General features: G+C 37.3%; 1 protein-coding gene across 1 annotated transcript in view; it reads right to left on the reverse strand.

The window, feature by feature from the left end:
• The window catches only part of MBD2 (methyl-CpG binding domain protein 2), a 65,123-nt gene that overhangs the window by 19,371 nt on the left and 24,060 nt on the right, over nucleotides 1-21,692 (reverse strand). Inside the window, exon 3 of the mRNA XM_043443759.1 lies at nucleotides 10,516-10,653. Within this exon, the coding sequence (XP_043299694.1) occupies nucleotides 10,516-10,653 (138 nt within the window). The remainder of the gene's footprint in view (nucleotides 1-10,515; nucleotides 10,654-21,692) is intronic.

The raw sequence follows: 21,692 nt of genomic DNA on the forward strand, positions 1-21,692 counted from the left end.
AACTGCCTTATATACTTCAGAAGATAAACGCTGATAAAAAGTGAGGAAGTTCTTTGAAAACATAAGCATTTTATTGAATTGCCCGGAGTATTTTCTCATGTTAGGATTTCATAATTTCAATGAATATCTTATTCACTTTTCTAAGGCTCTTGCTAAATCTGATCAAAGAACAAAGGATCTTGTCATGTATTTGCGGACTAAAGCAAAACCCCAAAAGTGTTCACTTTACATTCAGTGACTCATGAGAAGCTAAATATGCAAGACACGGGGTTAGAGCTGCACAGAAGAATGATGCTTCCTGCCCAGAAGGAATTTGCTGTCCAGTTTATAAACCGCTGTATTTCAAACCAACCCCATATGATAGCCGAGTCATCTAGTCTGGGTCAGCAAAAACAGCTTAACTTAAATACCATGGCTTACAAACATCAAAAGACAAACATGAGCTACCCTCTTATTTTGGGGGAGTGGCCTAGGAAGAAAAGGCTAGATAATGACAAGAAAATTATTACATAAATCAAGGAAAAGCTTGATTCATGTGGCTGAGGAAACGATAGTGAGATCTCTTGCTAAGGCAAAAGATAACAATTTGGGCTAGAGAAGATGGAAGGAGGAAGCAAAAGGCAAAATCTGGAGTTGAGGAGGATGGAGGTGTAGCTGTCTGCTGCAGCTGCTGGTCTAAACTTTGTCATGAACACAACTTACACAAAGTGGGCAGGTAATATACCTGGAAAGGGATTATTATCCTAAGATGACCATGGACTCAGAATAGGCCCCTAAGCTTTTCATAAGGCCCCTAAGCTTTTCATGTGCCACTCCCGCAGGAAAAGTTGTAGCAATAATCTTATTAATACATAAGAGTCCATATGAGGACATAGCTATGCTCCTTTACTTCTTCTGTGTCACATTTCCACACAGCTAAGATGATCTCGTCAGTGTTTGTCTTCCTTCTTAGATTAGAAGTTTTATAAGGACAGGATGCATGACTGAATTATATGTTTGTATCTGCCTGCCAATGCTGGAGATGCAAGAGACACAGGTTTGATCCTTATCCCCTGGAGGAGGAAATGGCAGCCTGCTCCAGTAATCTTGCCTGGAAAAGTCTATGGACAGAGGAGTCTGGTGGGCTCCAGTCCATGGGGTTGCAGAGAGTCAGACACAGCTGAGCAACTGAGCACTCACCCACTAGCATCATAAGAGAAGCAACAATATATGCTGTTGAATAAATGAATCAATGATTTCAAAACCCCATTCAACAGCAAGAACTTTGGTCTCTGACAGATAAGGAGGCATCATTAGTTGTTTATCAGAAAAGATGCCTTTCAGAAGAGCTTTCCTGAAACTAATTTCAATAGTATAAATGAATTCCTCATTTTTATAGTGGGGCATTAATAGATTCTATTTCCTTTTAAATATCAATAAATCAAGAAATAAAAGTATATACATATTATTTAAAGCATGACACTGACAAACCACTAGAACTAAAATCAGGTTACAAATCCTCAAAACTATCAGAAGTATGAATTTAAATGGAAAGCTTAGACCTGACAACAAAAATACTGATACCAGAAAATGACAATAAAATATTAAAAACAGTACATAAATAGAACGACAGAATCAAGACCAAACATATCTATAAAATAAATAAATGTAATGATCAACTCAGCTATAAAAGAAGAAAAGACTATCGGATCAGATAGAAAAAAAATCAATTGCATGTTTTATGCAAAAAAAAAAAAATCTCTAAAGATAAAGGGACTCAAAAAACTGACAATGACAATGAAGAGTAAAGAAACAGCAAGCAAATATAGAATGAGAAAACAGAAGTCTCAGCATTACTAGGAAACTACTTTAAGGCAATAAGTGAGAAATAAGACATAGCTTAACCCATTGTGTAACTAACTAGCGTCTATAAAATAAATATCATCTTAATAAGTTAATTTGGCTTTCCATGGGGAAATAGGCATGTATATAGACTGAGTTCAAAACGTGTTAAGAAGGCTCTCCCCAATAGTTCATTCCACCTTTCATCTAGATACTACCAACATCAGAGAAAAGAAGATATCACAACAGATACTACAAAAATGAAAAATGTTACTAGAAAATATAACTATTTGAATATTTTTAATAATGGTGAACGTATACCATTAATTTGAAAATTATGGAATGCACAAATTCCTAGAGAAACACTTTCTCAAAATTGTTATAAGAGAAACCATGAATATTTATCCATGTACTGACTGAATACACTGAATCTGCAATTTCAAGCCTCCCCATTTAAAAAGAACGACAAATTAGGCTGAGATGACTTCACAATTAAGTCTTCCAAACATTTAAAGAACAGCAGCAACCTTCACAAGCTCCTCCAGAGAATATTGAGAGAGGTCACCTCCCAGCTTATTCTACAAAGCCAGCAAAACCATGATACTAAAGCTTGAGAAGCAAATTATGAGAAAGGAAAAATGCAAGTCAATCTCTCTTGTGAATATAAATGCAAAAAATCCTAAACAAAATAACAGTAAATCTAAACAGTGATAATACATCATGACTACACTGAGCTTATTAATCCAGGAATTCAAGGTATGTTCTCCAATCAAAAAATCAAGCACTGCCATTTCTCACATCAACCAATCACTGTAATTCACTATGCTATCAGAATAAAGGACATTTTATCACTTAGCTAGGTAGAGAAAATAATTTGATAAAATTCAATACACACTCATGAAAAATATTCTTAGTAAACTAAAGTGAATTTCCTTAATTTGAGGATATTTACCACAAAAAAAAAAAACCTATAACAAGCATCATATTTAATGGAGAATCATTCAAAATATTCCCTAGTATATAACCAATGAGGATATCTGCTATCACTTTTATTCAAGATTATACTGGCATTTCAAGCCAGTGAAAAGAGACAAGGAAAAAAAATCAAAGGTTTAAGGATTGGCAAGGAAGAAATAAAACTCTTGTTTGCAGATGATATGTTTGCTTGTTCATGAATAAGGTTGGAGAGACTCACTGATTATTTAATAAGTTAATTTAGGAAGATAACTGAACACACAGTATATAAAATTCAGCTTATTTCTACATATTAACAGCAGACAACTAGAAAAAAATTTTAATGTAATCAGAATAGCATCAAAAAACAACAACTATCAACAAATAAAAGACATAACAGATCTCTAGAGTGAAAACTATAAAATGTTAATGGTGGGACATATGAGGTTAGTTAATTTTATATATATATATATGAAATTAAAAGATGCTTACTCCTTGGAAGGAAAGTTACAACCAACCTAGATAGCAGATTAAAAAGCAGAGACATTACTTTGCCAACAAAGGTCCATCTGGTCAAGGCTATGGTTTTTCCAGTAGTCATGTATGGATGTGACAGTTGGACTGTGAAGAAAGCTGAGGGCCGAAAAATTGATGCTTTTGAACTATGGTGTTGGAGAAGACTCTTGAGAGTCCCTTGGACTGCAAGGAGATCCAACCAGTCCATCCTAAGGGAGATCAGTCCTGGGTGTTCATTGGAAGGACTGATGCTGAAGCTGAAAATCTAGTACTTTGGCCACCCCATGTGAAGAGTTGACTCAATGGAAAAGACCCTGATCCTGGGAGGGATTGGGGGCAGGAGGAGAAGGGCACGACAGAGGATGAGATGGCTGGATGGCATCACCAACTCGATGCACGTGGGTTTGAGTAAACTCCAGGAGTTGGTGATGGACAGGGAGGCCTGGCGTGCTGCAACTCATGGGGTCACAAAGAGTCAGACACGACTGAGCGACTGAACTGAACTGAACTGAATCATAAGACTTAATATTGCAAAAATGCTAATTCATCCCCCAAATGGTCTATAGATTTATATCCTGGCAGGTTTTAAAGAAGACTAAGCAAGCTGAGTCTAAAATGTACATGGAAATGACAATAGCCAAGACTAACAAGATAATCTCAAATGAAAACTAACAAAGCTAGAAAACTTGCACTACCAGATATCAAGTTCAAGAAAACTAACAGACCAATGAAACAGTACAGAGTGTAGAAACCAAGTCACATGTACAAAAAGGCCAAAGAAACAGATGGACCAGAAACAGACTTTCACAAGACGTTCACTCACACATTCCATACAGGACAGAGGTGACAACACAAGGCAATGGGAAAAGAATGGTCTTTCAGAAAATGGTGCTAGGTCAACTGGATATCCACTTGGGAAAAAAGTCAGTCCACCTCGCATCATATACAGAAGTCAATTCCAGATGGATTAAAGACCCAAATGGAAAAGTAAAACAAAGCTTTCAGAAAATGGTATGAGGGATATGTTGATAACCTTAAGTAAGCAAAAATTTCTTAAACATGTCACAGAAATAAAAGGAGAAGACTGACAAAGTATATTCTAACTTGTTATAACTTGAAGTATTACATATAGAAAAGTGTAAAAAAAAGAAAAAAAGTTTACAGTTTACTTAAGTTTCACAAAGTAAACACACTCATGTAACTGCCACACAGATCACGAATCAGAATGTCACCAGCATCTTAGAAGCCGCCACTGCCACACTCACCCAGTCTCTGTCCCACCTCCCAACTCTCTTAAAATTATGAACTTACACTTACCAAAAAACACTATTAGGGAAGTGGAAAAGGTTAAGCCGCAAACTGGAAGAAAATATGTGACAGATCTGACAAAGTACTGATCTCAGAAAATGCAAAGAACTCCCACAAGTCACTGAAGAAAAGAAAAACACCATTAACACAACAATTGAGTAGACGCTTCAAAAGAAAGGATATCTATACAGCCAACAGACGTACAAAGAGTGCACAATATCATTAAATATCAAGGAAACGCAAGTTAAAACTAAAAGTATCCCTAAACAAATATCAGAATGTCCAAAATTTAAAGACTGATCACATCAAGTGTTAACAAGAATTTGAAGCAACTGCACAGTGCTGGTAGAAGGGTAGCTCTGTGTGACCACTCTGGAAAACTAGATGGTGGCATTTAATAAAGCTGAACGTATGCAAACTCATGACCTGAAACTTCTACTCTGGTATAAACCCCAAATCAAAAGCACATACTCGAATATTCACTGAAGCAGTAGCCATAACAGTCAACAAGAAAGAAAGAAACTGAAACTAACAACAAGAGAATAGTCAATGCAGGGAACAGAGAAAAAACAGATACCAAACAAAAAATATCCTTATAATTAATAGATTGAGAGAGGTAAGAGTGGAGGTTGTAGCTATAAAATAAAAACAGCAAAACTTTATGTACAAAACTGCTGCTGGAAATTAAAAATAACATCACCCAAATAAAAAAACAAAAAAAAATGATAAAAAGTTAAAATCAAGAAAACATCCTGGAAAGTAAAACAACAATCGTTAATAAGAGAGAAAATACAAAAGTAGAAATATGAAAATTCTAAGATGGCTAATACACAACTTATACAAAGAGAGAATGAAAAGTTAAGGGATTCAGCAGAAGAGAGGGAAAAGATGACAAGAACATTTTCCATGCAAAGGATAAACATTTCCCTCTATCGCCTACGAAGTGCCCAGTGAATTCAAAAAGGCCTACAAACACATGTCAGTGAATTTTTTTAAAATCACACACATACTGTACATTTTCAGAGAGGAAAAAAGAAAAAAAAAAAAAAAAAAGACCATGAAGGAGGAGCAGACATTCAGCATGGCACTGAACTTCTCTTTGGTAAGACTGAAGAAATTTTCAGGGTCATAATAAATGAATACTAAAGTATCTTATGAATTTTCACATAGAATGTCTTTTAAAAGGCATGGTTTTAAAATTTATCTTTCATCTACAAAGTTTCTTCTAACATTTAAAAACAGTCCTTTTTGATTACTATCAAAAAGATGAGCTCTAAGTGCTGGCAAGGATGAAGAGAAAAGGCAACCCTCACGCACTGCCGGTGAGAACGTACACTGGTGCAGCCGTGATGGAAAACATTATGAAGATTCCTCAAGAAATCAAAACCTGAGCTACCATACGATCCAGCAATCCCACTTCTAGGTATACATCCAAAGGAAATGAAATCAATATCTCAAAGACGTACTGCACCCCGCCCCCATATTCACTGCAACTTTGTTCACAGTAACCAAGATATGGAAACAAACTGTCCATCAATGGACAAATGAATGATGTGTATATATATATATACACACACTGAAATATTATCATCCATGAAAAGAAGGAAATCTTGCCATTTGTGATGATGTAGATGAACCTTGAGATCGAATGCCAAGTGAAATAAGGCAAAAAGGGAAAGCACAAACTGCATAATCTCACTTAAATGTGGAATCTCAAAAATGCAAACTCACAGAAGTCCAGAGTAGGATGGTGGTTGCCAGGGGCTGAAGAGGGGGTGCTGGTCAGAGGGTACAAACTTCCAGTCAGAAGATGAGCAAATCTTGGGGATCTAACGTACAGTCTGGTGACTACGGCTAACAACACTGTACTGTATGCCTGGGAGTTGCTGAGAGGGATCTCAAATGTTCTCACTATCATGACCACAACAAAAAAATGGTAATTGTATCAGGAGATAGATGTATTAACTAACTTCTTTTGTGGTTATCACTTTGTAATGTATACATACATCAAATCATCACATTGTACACCTTAAACTTACATGACGTTACATATCAACTATACCTCAACAAAGCTGGAAAAAAAAACATTTAAAAAAAAAAAGACATTTCTGGAAGGGAGGAAAGGAAAGTTTCATATCCTTTGAACATAGAATTAGTTAACAAAATAAAAAGAAAAACATCTAGGATCAGATGGGAGATTTAAGCCCACTTCTTCCGTGATTTAAATATTTACTTTTGGGTAAAAAAAAATTAATATTGTGTAAGAAATGTAATTTATATTCAAAGACTATCAGAAACACCTAAAGCCCAGCAAGTTTAATTAAAAGGAAGAAGTAAAAGATGAAGCTCAAAGGTGAACTTTCTTTGATTGGTAGATTAAAAAAAAGAGAAAAAGCAAGAGACCAGAAAGTGTCAAAGATGACAGCATTAAAGAAATAAGAAAGAAACAGACGTGTGAGATCTTCACATACTGAAAGGAGGATGCTAGGAAAGACACCCTTAACAGCAAAATCACAATTCAATTGGATTAAAAAGAATTTAGGATGTGATTTAATATCTGGCCAGATAAGGATAGTTCAATGATCTTATTATTTGGAATAACAGTCTTATAGTTGGGAGAGTTCCCTCCACCCCCACTCCAGATTTCTTTTTAATCTAATAAAAAGACAGGCATGTGCTAGATATGTTTATAGTGTATATAAAACTGGCTAGCTACTTACGCTATCATAACCAGGCTTTACAAAAATCATCTTTACCTTATAATTTTAATTATAGGCAGAAATCACTGCTGAGTTCTGTTCAATGCACTTTTCTTGTATTAAAAGTGTACTTTTGTTGCACTTTTAAAATTAAGGCATTTTCAAGGAGTTAATATATTAGAAATTCATATATTTTAAAGAATTCAAAATAGCGACTGCCATATAGATAAGACTCAGGCATAGGAGTTTTCTTATAAAAAACAGGCATTATTAATTTCTATGATTGCTTCACATGTAGACTAAACATTTCAAACCGATTCAAGATAAAAGATCCAAAAATCAAATCCTAATTCTAGGTCTCAAAATTCAAGACTCCAAAAGGAATGACAAAACCACTGGCTTACATATCCTAAAAGAATGTGGCACAGTTAAGGTAGGGACTACCCAGTGGTCCAGAGGCTAACTCTGTGCTCCCAACGCAACGGGCGCAGGTTTGATTCCTGGTCAGGGAACTACATCCCTCATACCACAACTAAGACCTGGCACAGCCAAATAGATAAATATTTACAGTTAAGATAAAAAACACGTATATCTACAGGAACCTCAAAAAACAGACACCTCATCGGCTAATTTATTTACTCTCTGATCAGAATAACTCCTCCAAATGAAATATCCGGCAATTCCTATTACTAATCTAGTTCAATGAAGTTATGCAAAAGGTAGCAAAACTGGAAGAATTTTTGCGTATGTATTTTTTTTTTTTTTGCCTATCTCCTCAACAATAATAGCTCACTAGCAGTCATTTGCCATATTAATGTCAAAATATAAGTAAAATCAGCATCTTCCTTTACCAAAAAACCTAAATCTAACCTGGAACAGTCAGGATAACAAGATCATGGTTTTGAAAACATTAATACCAAAGTTGTCTTTACCATTTTCCTGCTTTTACTCAAGGCACAGTCTTATATTTTGAAATCCTACTAGGGGGACAGTAGTCAAATATGACCTCAGTTCTTATGTTCAAGATGAAGGGGGAGAGACAACTAATGTCTCACAGTATAATCAAAAACATCCAGCAAAAACTGTCAAATGACAAGAGGATAATGTGAAAAACAGTCCAAGTATTTGCAGAAGTAACCTCCTAAATAATTTTTAACACTTTCTGTCTAGGAAAGTGCTAAAATGAAGATAAAACCCTCAAAAGATCTGGGTTAAAATTGATATAAGTGTTTTGTGTATGGGGGTTAGGGGGGGATTTGATTTTTTGACAGATCTTTTCACTTGAGAATAATCTCATAAACCTTAATTAAAGAAGGAAAACTTAAAAACTCCTCAATGTACCAAAGAGTAAGAAGCAACTAATCTGGTTACTTAAAAACTGTAAACATCTAGGTTGCCAATACCTCTATAACCAGATAAACACCCAGTGAATATAGTAAGTACAGTTTTTAAAATCTGTGACTGAACTTAGGTGCAGAAAACAAATTCTTGTTAAAATGACCATAACTTGCTAGTTGGTTTGTCTTTAACCAAAATATTTGTTCAGAGACTATTGAGAATGATTTGACCAAGGCAAAGGGGGATAAAATTTACTAAACACTATCTGTTCTCAATGAGACAACTCAAATTTTCGATATGGAACTAACATTACGCGTTATTCCACTTTCTTTATCTTTGTGGCTTTCTGAAGCAAACTGTCTTGCCCAATTACATACTTGCAGAATTTTCAATTAACAAAAAAAAACCTTTACAAAGAAACAATTTTAAAATCACCAAAAAGCCAAGGACAAGATGTTCAAGACTTTATAGACAGTATCTAAGAAAGAACACAATCAGGGAATGGCTTTGTCAAGGTAGGCAAAGTTCAGAATGGCCGAGCTCCCTCCCTGTTGGAGCTGAATATACTACCGCTGCCGGTGGCTGGGGGTCTGGCACTGGGTGCAGTAGTGAAACAGAAGGGAAAAGCCTGGTACAGAAAGCTGAATGGCCCAAAGGAAACCTGAGTGGTGACAAGAACCTAAAGGCACATGCAGGTACGCATCTTTTATATTGGATGTGATACACTTACATGGCCCCTGTTGAATCTCTTGGGGACCAACAGTAAAGCAAGTCTAGAACTTCAAATCTTGAGACATCTATAGCAAGATGCTGATCCAATGTGGCTCCAAATATCTTCTGTTTTCCTGGCTCACCTGAAGAGGAAAAAACACTACAGAGGATGTGGGAACTGCATTTCTTTAGGTAGCTTCTTCTAGAGCAACTGTCTGAAAGTTTTGGCCCAGTCCTTTATGAAGTCTGCAGATGAGACACTTGAGGGACTAGTGAAAAACAAAATTCAAATGAAAAGGTGGAGTGAGACATCCAAAAGGGGGAATACGAGAGTCAAAGATAATGGTCATAGGTAAATCAGTGTTTCTAATCCTTAAGTGGGAGGAGGCAGAGAAAGGAGAGAAAAATGCACCGAGGTTTCTCCCTCCACTCCCTCACCCCAATAGCTACTAAAATTTCACCAAGTACCTGAACTTTTTTTACCACAATTAGGGAGTGAGTGCGCAAGATTACTTGGAGAGTTCAAGCGTTTTGCCAAGTCTCCCTCCCCGGGCAGTGTGGCATTATTAAGCGGCAGGGAGGCCTTTCAGATAATACTTATTTTCTGAGAAAAGATTCTGGTGGAATACAGCTCGAGGCAATAAAGAAAGAGAAAAATAAATGCCATTTATACAAAAATGGAAGTCACAGGACAATATACCCTATTGACAACGTTTATTTACTTCTGTTTTTCCAAAGGGGAGGGACTGCTTTCGTGTAATAAGAAATCAGAACAAAAAGTCGTTTTCGAATAATAGAAAATATTTTTAAACTTAGCAACACAAACTGCATGCTTCTTCCCCTTCGGAAATATTCTCCCTGGAAAGATAATCTTTAAAAAATAAGCTAAGACGAGCAGAACCAAGTCTGATGTACCTTCACACAAAAGCATAAAAAGGTAGTCCATGAAATTAATTTTTTATTTTTTTTAATTAACTTAATTTTTTCTTAAAACATTTTATCTAAATATTGTCTTAGAGCTAATCTCCAGCATTCCAGTAATAGCCTAGGATATAAAACAATTTTCTTTCCAAATATATTCCATTTTAACCAGTTAATTTGAACTATGACTGGTAAAGATACCAGAATTTTCTGAAAAATAAAATTGGAGAACCAACTAGATCCTTACCTGACGTGGCTGTTCATTCATTCGTTGTGGATCGGATTTCACTTTATTACTAGGATGATTTGTGACTTTGGTTACTGGTTGCTTGAAAATAGATGCTGTTTGTCTAATTGGCAATGTTGTATTCAAGTCTGGTTTACCCTGTGGATATAAGTGTTTTAATTAATAAATATTATATATAAATGTAATTAATTACTTATTAATTCAATATCTATTACTTTGATTATTCCCAACTTCCCAATCTCAGCATTTTAAATACGCTGAAGTACATTTTAAACACTTTATTATGTAAGACTTATGTAAAGTTTCACAATAAAAAATGTTGTGTTCTTTAAAATGTCAAAAAATTCTCTATATAAAATTTGATTAACAAGATACTAGCAACTTCTAAGCTAACAAATATATATTTATGGTTGGTGAAACAAGAGGAAGGAGGGCTTTCAGGTCAATAACCAGGAAAGCAATCATTTCTACATTCTGAGAATGGAGGAGAATAATGGCGTACTTGGCTATTAAAATATAAATTACCTCCTCAACTGTTAGGGGTCCAGGCTTACATAAAACCACAAAGGTTAACCTTCCCTTTTTTATATATATTTAAAAAAAGGTAATTAGAAAGCTTTAATTCCCACAAACAAAGCTCAATTTAGGAAAATGTAATAAAATATTCTCTCTCTTTAATTTTGTAACACATTTACTTTTTAAAAAGAAACTTAAAATTGAAGTTTCAGAAAAGCAAGCAGCATACTTACAGACTTTTAATCAACCAGTAAAAAAAAAAATGTAAGATGTAAGAAATGAAAGTGTGGCACAGAATTTCTATTAAATTCACATGAAGTACAGTAACATGCTGTAGGGGGTTGGGGGGTGAAGAAAAAGAACAAAATGTGATTTGACTCATTTGGGCTTCCCTGGTGGCTCAGCGGTAAAGAATACGTCTGCAATGCAGGAAACATGAGTCTAATCCCCAGGTCAGGAAGATGACCTGGAGAAGGAAATAGCAACCCACTCCAGTATTCTTGCCTGGGAAATACCACGGACAGAGGAGTCTGGTGGGCTATAATCCACACGGTCGCAAAGAGTTAGACATGACTTAGTGACTAAACAACATCATTCTGATTTGGGCAAAAAATAGAAAGGGTCAAATATATCCTAAAACAATATATAGTACATTAGATATTTTTAGTATAGAAATGTACTTGATAAATCATCTACAGGATGTCAATGAACTTTTATTAACGATCTCCAAATAAAAATTGGATCAACTTCCAGACTCCGAAACAGTGTTTCTCAAACTTGAGCATGCATCAGAGTTACCCAGGGGGCTTATTAAAACACAGATTCCTGGGTCTCACTCCTAGAAATGATGATTCAGGAGGTCTGAGGTCGGGCCTGGGAATTTGCATTCCCATTAAGATCCAGGTGATGCCAATGCTGGTCCAGGGACCACACTTGGGCACCACTGCTCTAAAACAAAGACTGCAAGTTGGCGGCAGAGAGACCAGGTCTCACCCACAGATGTGTTCTGCTCCAGTTCTTAGTCTCTTGAGTCAATGAAGCTAAGAGCTACAAATAAAATCCACATAAAATCGAGAATTCTAGCTTCTCTTAAAAACTCAAAGATCTAGAAATGGACTGATTTGGCCAAAACAGGCCAAGACTGATTAGTAATGGCGGCCACTAGAGGTGTCAAGGGTTGTCGTTTTGCAAAAGGCCTCATTTCACATTTGTGACACATGTCTGAACCCTACAGGTATTGAGTTTGTGACCTCCACTTACAGAACAGCAGAAGTTAGTCTGATCATTATTACAGGTAATTATTTGGGTGCCCTATTCAATGTGTCTCCTCTCCCCCACCCTACCCCAGCCCACGCACACTGCTCTTCTGTACACACTGGGCATGCTGGTCATTTCTTTCTCTCATTCACTTTTCTTCCAACATACGTGCTTACCTTTAAGAGGCATATTCATCTTAAAAACTCTAACAATACCACTTCTCAGGCATTTCATTTTCTTATCTTTATGGTTTAAAAAAAAAAAAAATGATTTAGAGGTGTGGAAACTTGGCCAACAGGCTGCAAAATAACCACTTAGGATTCAATCTCCAAAGAGCGTGAGGCCCAGGAATGTGTATTTTTAAAACTCTCCTGGTAATTCTGTGATGTGCAGAAGATTTGGATCCCTCTGCTTTATGACATCAAGAGCATTCTAAGACCCTAAGTGAAGCCAACCAACCTGTACCAGTCAGTATTCAGTCCAAAAGACACTTAACACATAATGGCTTACAAAGAACTCTTCCTGCCACTAATTTGTTCTAAGCAGTATCTACCACGAAACAATACCTTGCTTGGTTTTTAATGTTTCTGTACTTTAATAAAGAATAATATACTCTGCTGGTATTAGAACAAAGATGGGATCAGCAGACAAAGAAATACAGAGCAACTATTTGTATGAACAAGCACAGCAGAGCCTGTAAGAGTCTGTTACGAAGAATGATTGGAGGAGGCAGAGACTAGCTTAAACTATTCAAAACTATAAAAGGAAAAAAACTATAAAATCCTTAATCCACACAGACTGGAATGAAGCATGAAACATGTAAAACTACTGGGCTACAATGATAAGACTAATTTATTATGTTTGTGATGCAATAAAAAATTAATCTACTGGCTAAAAAATTCCACTGTCTGACAATGACAGTTTATTGCCCAGTGGAACAGAACGAGATCTTTCAAGAGTGTGCAGCATTGCTCTTCTGTTGATCTTATTTATATTTTATTATTTTTCCTCTTTTAAACTAGCCTGAAAGCTCTGAAGAAAGAATTTTTTACTAATTAATTTTGTATTCTACAATATATCATGTAAAATAACCTGAAAAGCTGGACTAACTGGTTTTCCCAGAAACTGTCACAAAAAAAGTAAATTTTATGACCATTCTCTGAGGACTGTCGAAAGAGTCACTGTTAATTCACACCCAGTTGTCTGAGTTTTTCTAAATAACTACAAATCTGCCATGAACCTAGGAGTTATAAAGCAAACTTTTTTTTTTAAACACATGATGATATTTTAATATAAATACAAATTACAAAACATAATAGACAGATGGCAATAAAATATGGTATTTTATTTGTACTGCATGACATCCTTAGTCATAAATAAATTCTTAGAAACCAGTAATAAAGACACTGATACACCAAGGGAAATGAAAAAAAAAAAAGAACAAAATGAAATAACACAAATGACTAGTAAGGATTAAGCATATATGAATGAAGATGACCGAGCTGAACAATAACAGAAGAAAAGCAATTTCTTTGTAATGTCATATTGCCAACGATTAAAAATCTAACATTTGTACAGTTTTAGGAAATATACCCACATAAACACTGGTGGATACAATAATGGTCATTATAGTGGTGGTTATTTTAGCATTCTTTCTGAGACTTTTGCACATGTGTGAGTTCAATATTAAAACATGGTTAATATATCTGTATATCGCCACACGACAATCTAAAAATCAAATGTGAATTACTGAATAGAAAGTTGTCTGGAAAATCACAGTAAAATTTTAACCTTACTGTATAAACAGATCACAAAAGAAGGGACTGCGACTATTTTCTGTCTTTAAAGTACTTTTTTCAAAATGGGACAAGATTAAAGCTATTCGTGTATCTGAAATCTTCCCTTTCAATATAGGAATAAGTGAAACAAAGTTCCTTGCATTATAAAACTAAACTGAAAAGAAACACACATTCTAACAAAGTTTCCAACCTTAAATGTATCTTCTCAGTATACAGGCTGGCACTCCAGTAAAAATTTAGTGTATTTTATAATAATGTGTATATTAAGCTGGGAAGTTTCCAATAACTCAAATAATTGTTGACAGTTTATTCTATCCCCCCAGGGATGAATACAAAAATAAATCTTTCTAACAATTTTTTAAACTTTTACTTTATCTAATAAATATCTGTGATGGCTCTTAAAACTTCAAAAATAAATACACAATAAAAATTAATTTTAATCAAGGACAAGGGGAAACAAATTTCCTTTTGAAATGGTTAACAGTGATTGATACTAGCCTTAACCATCAGATGTGGATCTGAACTTTCTAGGGGCGTGGGCAAAAAAAGAAACATTCAATGACAAGGATTTCATACTCAGAAAGGAGGAAGCATACCAATTAAAGAGTAAAATAAAAGCTGGTATTAAATCTAGAAAAAAAAATAGACACTTAAATCACAACAGATAGTAAACAGATTTCAAATGCTTTTTCTTTTTCCAATGACCTTCCGTAAAAGCCAAGAACATACATAAACGACAACTCAGTGAAGATGACTTTGAAAAGGACTAAACCAGCATGGCCTGGTTATTGTGTAACCTTTCAATGATTCAATGTGAGCCTGCCTCTTAAGAAACCTATATGCAGGTCAGGAAGCAACAGTTAGAACTGGACATGGAACAACAGACTAGTTCCAAACAGGAAAAGGAGTATGTCAAGGATGTATATTATCACCCTGCTTATTTAACCTATATGCATAGTACATCATGAGAAATGCTGGGCTGGAAGAAGCACAAGCTGGAATCAAGATTGCCAGGAGAAATAACAATAACCTCAGATATGCAGATGACACCACCCTTATAGCAGAAAGTGAAGAGGAACTAAAAAGCCTCTTGATGAAAGTGAAAGAGGAGAATGAAAAAGTTGGCTTAAAGCTCAACATTCAGAAAACTAAGATCATGGTATCTGGTCCCCTCACTTCATGGCAAATAGATGGGGAAACAGTGGAAACAGTGTCAGACTTTTTTTGGGCTCCAAAATCACTGCAGATGGTGACTGCAGCCATGAAATTAAAAGACACTTACTCCTTGGAAGGCAAGTTATGACCAACCTAGACAGCATATTAAAAAGCAGATACATTACTTTACCAACAAAGGTCTGCCTAGTCAAGGCTATGGTTTTTCCAGTGGTCACGTATGGATGTGAGATTTGGACTGTGAAGAAAGCTGAGCACGAAGAATTGATGCTTTTGAACTGTGGTGTTGGAGAAGACTCTTGAGAGTCCCTTGGACAGCAAGGAGATCCAACCAGTCCATCCTAAAGGAAATCAGTCCTAAATATTCACTGGAAGGACTGATGCTGAAGCTGAAACTCCAATACTTTGGCCACCTGATGTGAAGAGTTGACTCACTGGAAAAGACCCTGATGCTGGGAGGGATAGGGGGCAGGAGGAGAAGGGGACGACAGAGGATGAGATGGCTGGATGGCATCACCGACTCGATGGACATGAGTTTGAGTAAACTCCGGGAGTTGGTGATGGACAGGGAAGCCTGTCGTGCTGTGGTTCATGGGGTCGCAAAGAGTCGGACATGACTGAGCGACTGAACTGACTGAACTGAATCCTAGAAAGGGCTTCCATGGTAGCTCAGCTGGTAAAGAATCTGCCCACAATGCAGGAGACCTGGGTTCCATCCCTGGGTTGGGAAGATCCCCTGGAGAAGGGAATGGCTACCCACTCCAGTATTCTTGCCTGGAGAATCCCCGTGGACGGAGGAGCCTGGCGGGCCACAGTCCACGGGGTCGCAGAGTCGGACATGACTGAGAGCACACAATGCTAGAAAAGAGGAAAACTAAAACAGTGACGCAGATCATGTGTCTTTAACCTGTAGCATTCAGATACTGTTTCACTGCTAACCCCTAAGTTTTACTGAAAATAGATTAACCCCACCTATTTCAATTTTTTAAATGGAGGAAAAAAAAAGAAAAGAAAAGAAGAAAACAGGACACTTACAGATATCATTTTAATTCTGTGGCTTTGCATACCCCAAGAGATATTCATGTCCCAATTTGAGAAGCAAAGACTTTTATTTTTCTAAAGTCACTTTCCTCATCTGTAAACGAGGTAAATACAGTAACTACTCTTAAGATTCTTACAAAAGCAAACAAGATAATGCATGTGTGATGCTGCTGCTCAAGCAGCTTTCATTAAGTCAGTTATTGAACAAATATTGAGTGCCTACTATCTGCCAGATACAGACCATGTGCTGTATACAGTCATTCACAAATACCAAAGTCCTCCAGAGCTTACACTCACAGGGCAGAGAGGAGACAAAGCAGTGGTACAGCTTACAGTCACGCTGGCACATAAATTCTGAATAAATAGCAGCTATCTCTCTTATCAGCACTATCATGTTATTGAACATGCTACTCAAAGTTAAAACCTTAACCTGTTAAGCTTCCCCATAAGGAAAGTCACCTCCTGGTTCATGCAAAGAGGAGCCTGACCTTTAGGGGAACCAAGATTATCCTCAAAACCTAATTCTGGATTTGCTCCCAGATACACAGTAGCCAATGCGTTTCCACAAAAGTCCACAAAAGTCAAAAGCCAATATAAAGTGCTTTACAGTCCATTTTTTTAAACATATGATTCACTCAACATAAAATCCATCATTTTATTCAATTCAGTGGGTTTTAGTATATTGACATTCAGTGATTTTTAGTATATTGACAAAAGTGCAACTTTGCAAAAAGGTTTTTACAAAAAGTAAAGAAAATATGTATCTGGGATCTATGATTTTGTAGTGAAAATCCACTTCATGTAATATCATAAATAATACCTTTTTAAGGAGAACAATGGAATACTGAATATGTAAAATAGAATGAGTGGACTCTACTTTGAGCTCATTAAAAAAGGATGTAGTTCATTGAAGTGGAGGTTTGTAATTCATCACTGAAATCAAGTTTTGAAGAGTTTTGTTTGAAAAGTAACTTCTTGGAACTTTAGTTAATATGGACTTCAGTTAAAAGGACTTTTAACTTTAGTTAAAAGGACTGATGGCTAAAGACTAATGAGTTTCAACCAGAGCAGCTCTGCTCAAACTAAGGGTTCTAACTGCATGGAACCAATCATCTCCTTTACATCTGGGCTGGCACTAGCTGAGTACACAACTTTAGAATTATGAAAACAGTCACACAAATCATTTTCTGCAGGGCTTCATTCTCTCACTGATCTAGAGTCTAGAAGTTAGGTAACTCTGCAGGACCTATAAAACTTAAGTGAAACTAACAACCATAGAAACTCCAACATCCAAAATAAATGTTGACAACATACCACGGGCAACATCTACTCTCATTATTGCACAAAGGTCCAGCCCAGAACCTCTCAGAGGTCTAGTGCACTTTGACATCTTTGAGGAACTAACTTATAACATGCTAAACCTACTCATACTGAACAGGCTGCTCTCATCAGCAAGTCTGTCTGCTAACATGGCTAAAGTTCTTCTCTTCACTGTTTGCTTCCTAGAAATCTTTATTCCATCCATATCTAAACGCCTAGCTCAAATTAGCCAAAAAATGGAACAGTGCTGTTAGTTGCTAATAACTTCTTAGTTATCTTCATTTTTCAGCTAAAGATTTCTGCACATGAGAAAATTAGAAGCTCTCTGGAATGGCCCTTGAACAACATGGGACTTTGGAGTGCCAACCCTTCACAAAGAAAGCCTTGACCTGTGGTTTTGCAGCCATGGATTCAACCAACTGCTGATTGCTAGTACTGCAGTTATTTACTGTGGAAAAAAAATCTGCATATACGTGGATGTATACAGTTCAAACATGTTGTTCAAAGGTCAACTTTGATTACAGTATCTCTTGCTACATCTTACTCCTTCTTTATTATTCATTAAATGAGCACTGTCCAAGCCATCATCATTCCAGCTTGGGTAAATAGCCTCCTGTTATAACTGGCCCCTGACTTCTACTTCTGAACCTCTATGGTACATTCTCCACACAGCAGCAAAAAAAAAAAAAAATCATACTGCTCCCTACATAAAGTCCACAAGAGCATTCTATTCCCTTCCTCATCCTGGCTTGCCAGGTCCAGTGGCTAGGTCTGTCTGCTTCCTTGGCCTCACCTAGTACCTCTTTCCCACTCACTAACCTCCAGCCTACTGCCTGTCCTCATGTGCTCAACGTATCCTGCCTTAAGGATTTTGCCCTGGCTATTCCCTCTGCTTAGAACACTTTACCCTCTGGTTTTGTAGAGTTGAATCTTCTCATTCAGATCTTGGCCAAAAATCATTCCCTTCTGATCATTCGGCCTAACAGAGCCACCAAGTCAATCTCAACCATTCTTAATTAACTGTGTAGCATTTAATTTTTAAATTGTGTTAGTCATCCCACTAGAATAATAATCCCACAAACACAGAATCTCCCTCTATTATTCCCAGAATCTGGAATAATGTCTGCGCACACAGAATGTGCTTAAAAAAATTTCATGGAGTAAATGATGCATAAAATGCCTGTTACATGTAAGATCTTATGGTATGCAGCCCTTATTCCTAAACAGTCTCATTGTTCATTCTTAAACTTACACATGCTATGTAAGTGGAAGCTACTAATTCAATGTGGTCTACAACATCCATGTCAAAATTATCAAACATAATCATCTGTACTATATACCTCAAGATTACTAATGTAAAATAACCCCCAGACTTGTTCCATTAATTACTATATAACATGAAGTTATGCTTATAGATACATAGCGAGCCCTACAAAAGGATCCCATGGGAAAATAATCCTCAGATGGTGTTTTTGGCAAAGTCACTGTCAATTAGAGGGATGTTATATCATGAAATAATGGGAAATAAAGAGTACAAAGAATTTATAACCGAGAAGACTGCCAACATGAGATTAAGACATCAAAACAATCTACGTACATTGGCAAGACACATGCCATGTGCTCTCAGACAGCCATGATTCGGGAAAAGTGTTCATTACGGACCTGAAAACTTAGATCACTTCAGTATAACATGCCATAACAACTTCTCATCTGTATACTAAAATAACCTAAAATTTAGCAGTGGTTCTAGACAGAGGAGACTGATACGGAAATTAAAACCTTGGGGCAAAGTATAAGGTCAATTAATAGGATGTCAACAGATTAAGTAATAGAGATGAGATAGGTAACCGCTTGACTGAGTTACACAATTTAATCTGTAATAATATTAACTAGGTGATAAACTAGATAATATTAACTAGGGGCTTCCATGGTGGCTCAGTGGTAAAGAATCTGCCTGTCAAGCAGGAGATGTGGGTTCGATCCCTGGGTCAGGAAGATCCCCTGCAGAAGAAAATGGCAACCCACTCTAGTATTCTTGCCTGGGAAATCCCATGGACAGAGGAGCCTGGTGGGCTATAGTTCATGGGGTCACAAAGAGTCGGACACGACTGAGCGACTTCACTTTCACTTTTCACTTTCATGCATTGGAGAAGAAAATGGCAACCCACTCCAGTGTTCTTGCCTGGAGAATCCCAGGGACGGGGGAGCCTGGTGGGCTGCCGCTTATGGGGTCGCACAGAGTCGGACACGACTGATGCAACTTAGCAGCAGCAGCAGCAAATGTAGGACTGTTCTCTCAGGAAGGCGAGCAAAGATGCTTGTTTAAGGAGCCCATACTCCGCTGAGGAGTCCTATAACGTATCAGGCATGCTGGGGGCTGAGAACTAAGGCAGGAATAAAGTCAGTTCTTTGGAGGCTCAGAGATCCGAACAAGTCCTTCTTGCCTAAGAAAGTTCTTCTAAGTTCATTCATAATAGTTATCTGGCAGAGGTACACATACCTCCTTTCTGAAAAATCAGGACAATAATATTTGAAATGTTTGTGTACTCTGCTCTAGCAATCATCAAAATTAATCCCATCACACCCCACATCCTATCTTCATAATAACCAAACAGCCATGTCCCCCAGATCACACGTCATCATGCAGTACTCACCTCTGTAATATTCTGTACGTCCACCCTGTAGTTCAGTGGCCCTCAAACTTTTTTGACTTCAACTAAGAGTAGAAATATACACTTTAAATCATGCCTCAGTACACACAAGGGTGTACAGATCACAAAAATCACCTAACATACTTAGCCTTACTAAATGGGATGTGTACTATTTTCTATCCCATTGTCTCATATCTTAAAAATTCTAGTCATGGACAAGTGAAATAAAGTGAAAGTCGCTCAGTCGTGTCCGACTCTTTGTGACCCCATGGACTATACACTCCCAGGAATTCTCCAGGCCAGAATACTGGAGTGGGTAGCCTTTCCCTCCTCCAGCGTATCTTCCCAACCCAGGGATCGAACCCAGGGCTCCCGCATTGCAGGCAGATTCTTTACCAGCTGAGTTTGAAAACCAAACCCTAACCTTACCCCTCTCACTCCTCCTGCCAGTCTTTGCACCGTACACTCTTGGGTGGTTGGTCAGCAGGCTCTCCTATATCCTCAATATTTTCTTTAAACATTCTCTCCAGGAGAGAATGGACTTCCTTAAACTTGCCATCCCTCAAAGATCCTATCTCCCCTAAAGTTCTTCCAGATAAAGGCTTTCACCTTCTTCCTCTCTGACAACCACACTTCTAAGGCCCAGTAAGTGGTGCAGGTTCCCTCCTTTCTCCCCATTACTTTCTCACATCATTTCTGTTTTTCCTCCTTCACAAAGCAGAGCTCCCCTGAAGTTCATAGGGTCTGACTGTCTGACTTCCCACCCTCCTCCCTGATTTCTCCTTTACTCACTGAAGACTTTAGCTTCTGTTTCATGTTTTCTTCCCCAACCCAGCTCTTAGTCTTCATTCTTAGAGGTCTCAATACCCACGTGGATAATCCACCCAACATCCTGAGTCCTCTGACCTGTTCTTCTACCCAGCCTCACCCACCTAACATTAGAGGCACAGGCTTGTCTACACTGGTAACTATACCGTGCCCAATATCTCAGGCAAGCATCCGACCTTCCAATTTCTACTTCCTGTCCTTATAACTCACTGAGGACTGCCCTCCAGGTTCTTTGAACCCATCAATACTCCCTGCCTATTGGCTGACCTGTTTTCTTACTCTTTCAAAACCTCTTCCACATTCCTCCCCACCCCGTATAGATTCCATGATCCATCAGCGTCATTACACTGTCAATGTGCTTAAACTTCTGTGGTTTTCCACTGGTGCAACAGGCCCCATTCTTACCTTTCCACAGTATTTAAAATGGGAAATTAACCGAATCAGCATCCCTTTCATCTACCATCTAGTGATTCTCCTTCCTAGTCAAGAAAATTTACTCAAAGTATTGTCCACAATGAGCAACTTTAATTCTCATTCACTTTCAACCCAATCCAATCTGGCTTCTCTTTTCCCTGAAACCACTGGTATCAAG

The sequence above is a fragment of the Cervus canadensis genome, chromosome 23, assembly GCF_019320065.1.
Source record: "Cervus canadensis isolate Bull #8, Minnesota chromosome 23, ASM1932006v1, whole genome shotgun sequence".
Taxonomy (NCBI): domain Eukaryota; kingdom Metazoa; phylum Chordata; class Mammalia; order Artiodactyla; family Cervidae; genus Cervus; species Cervus canadensis.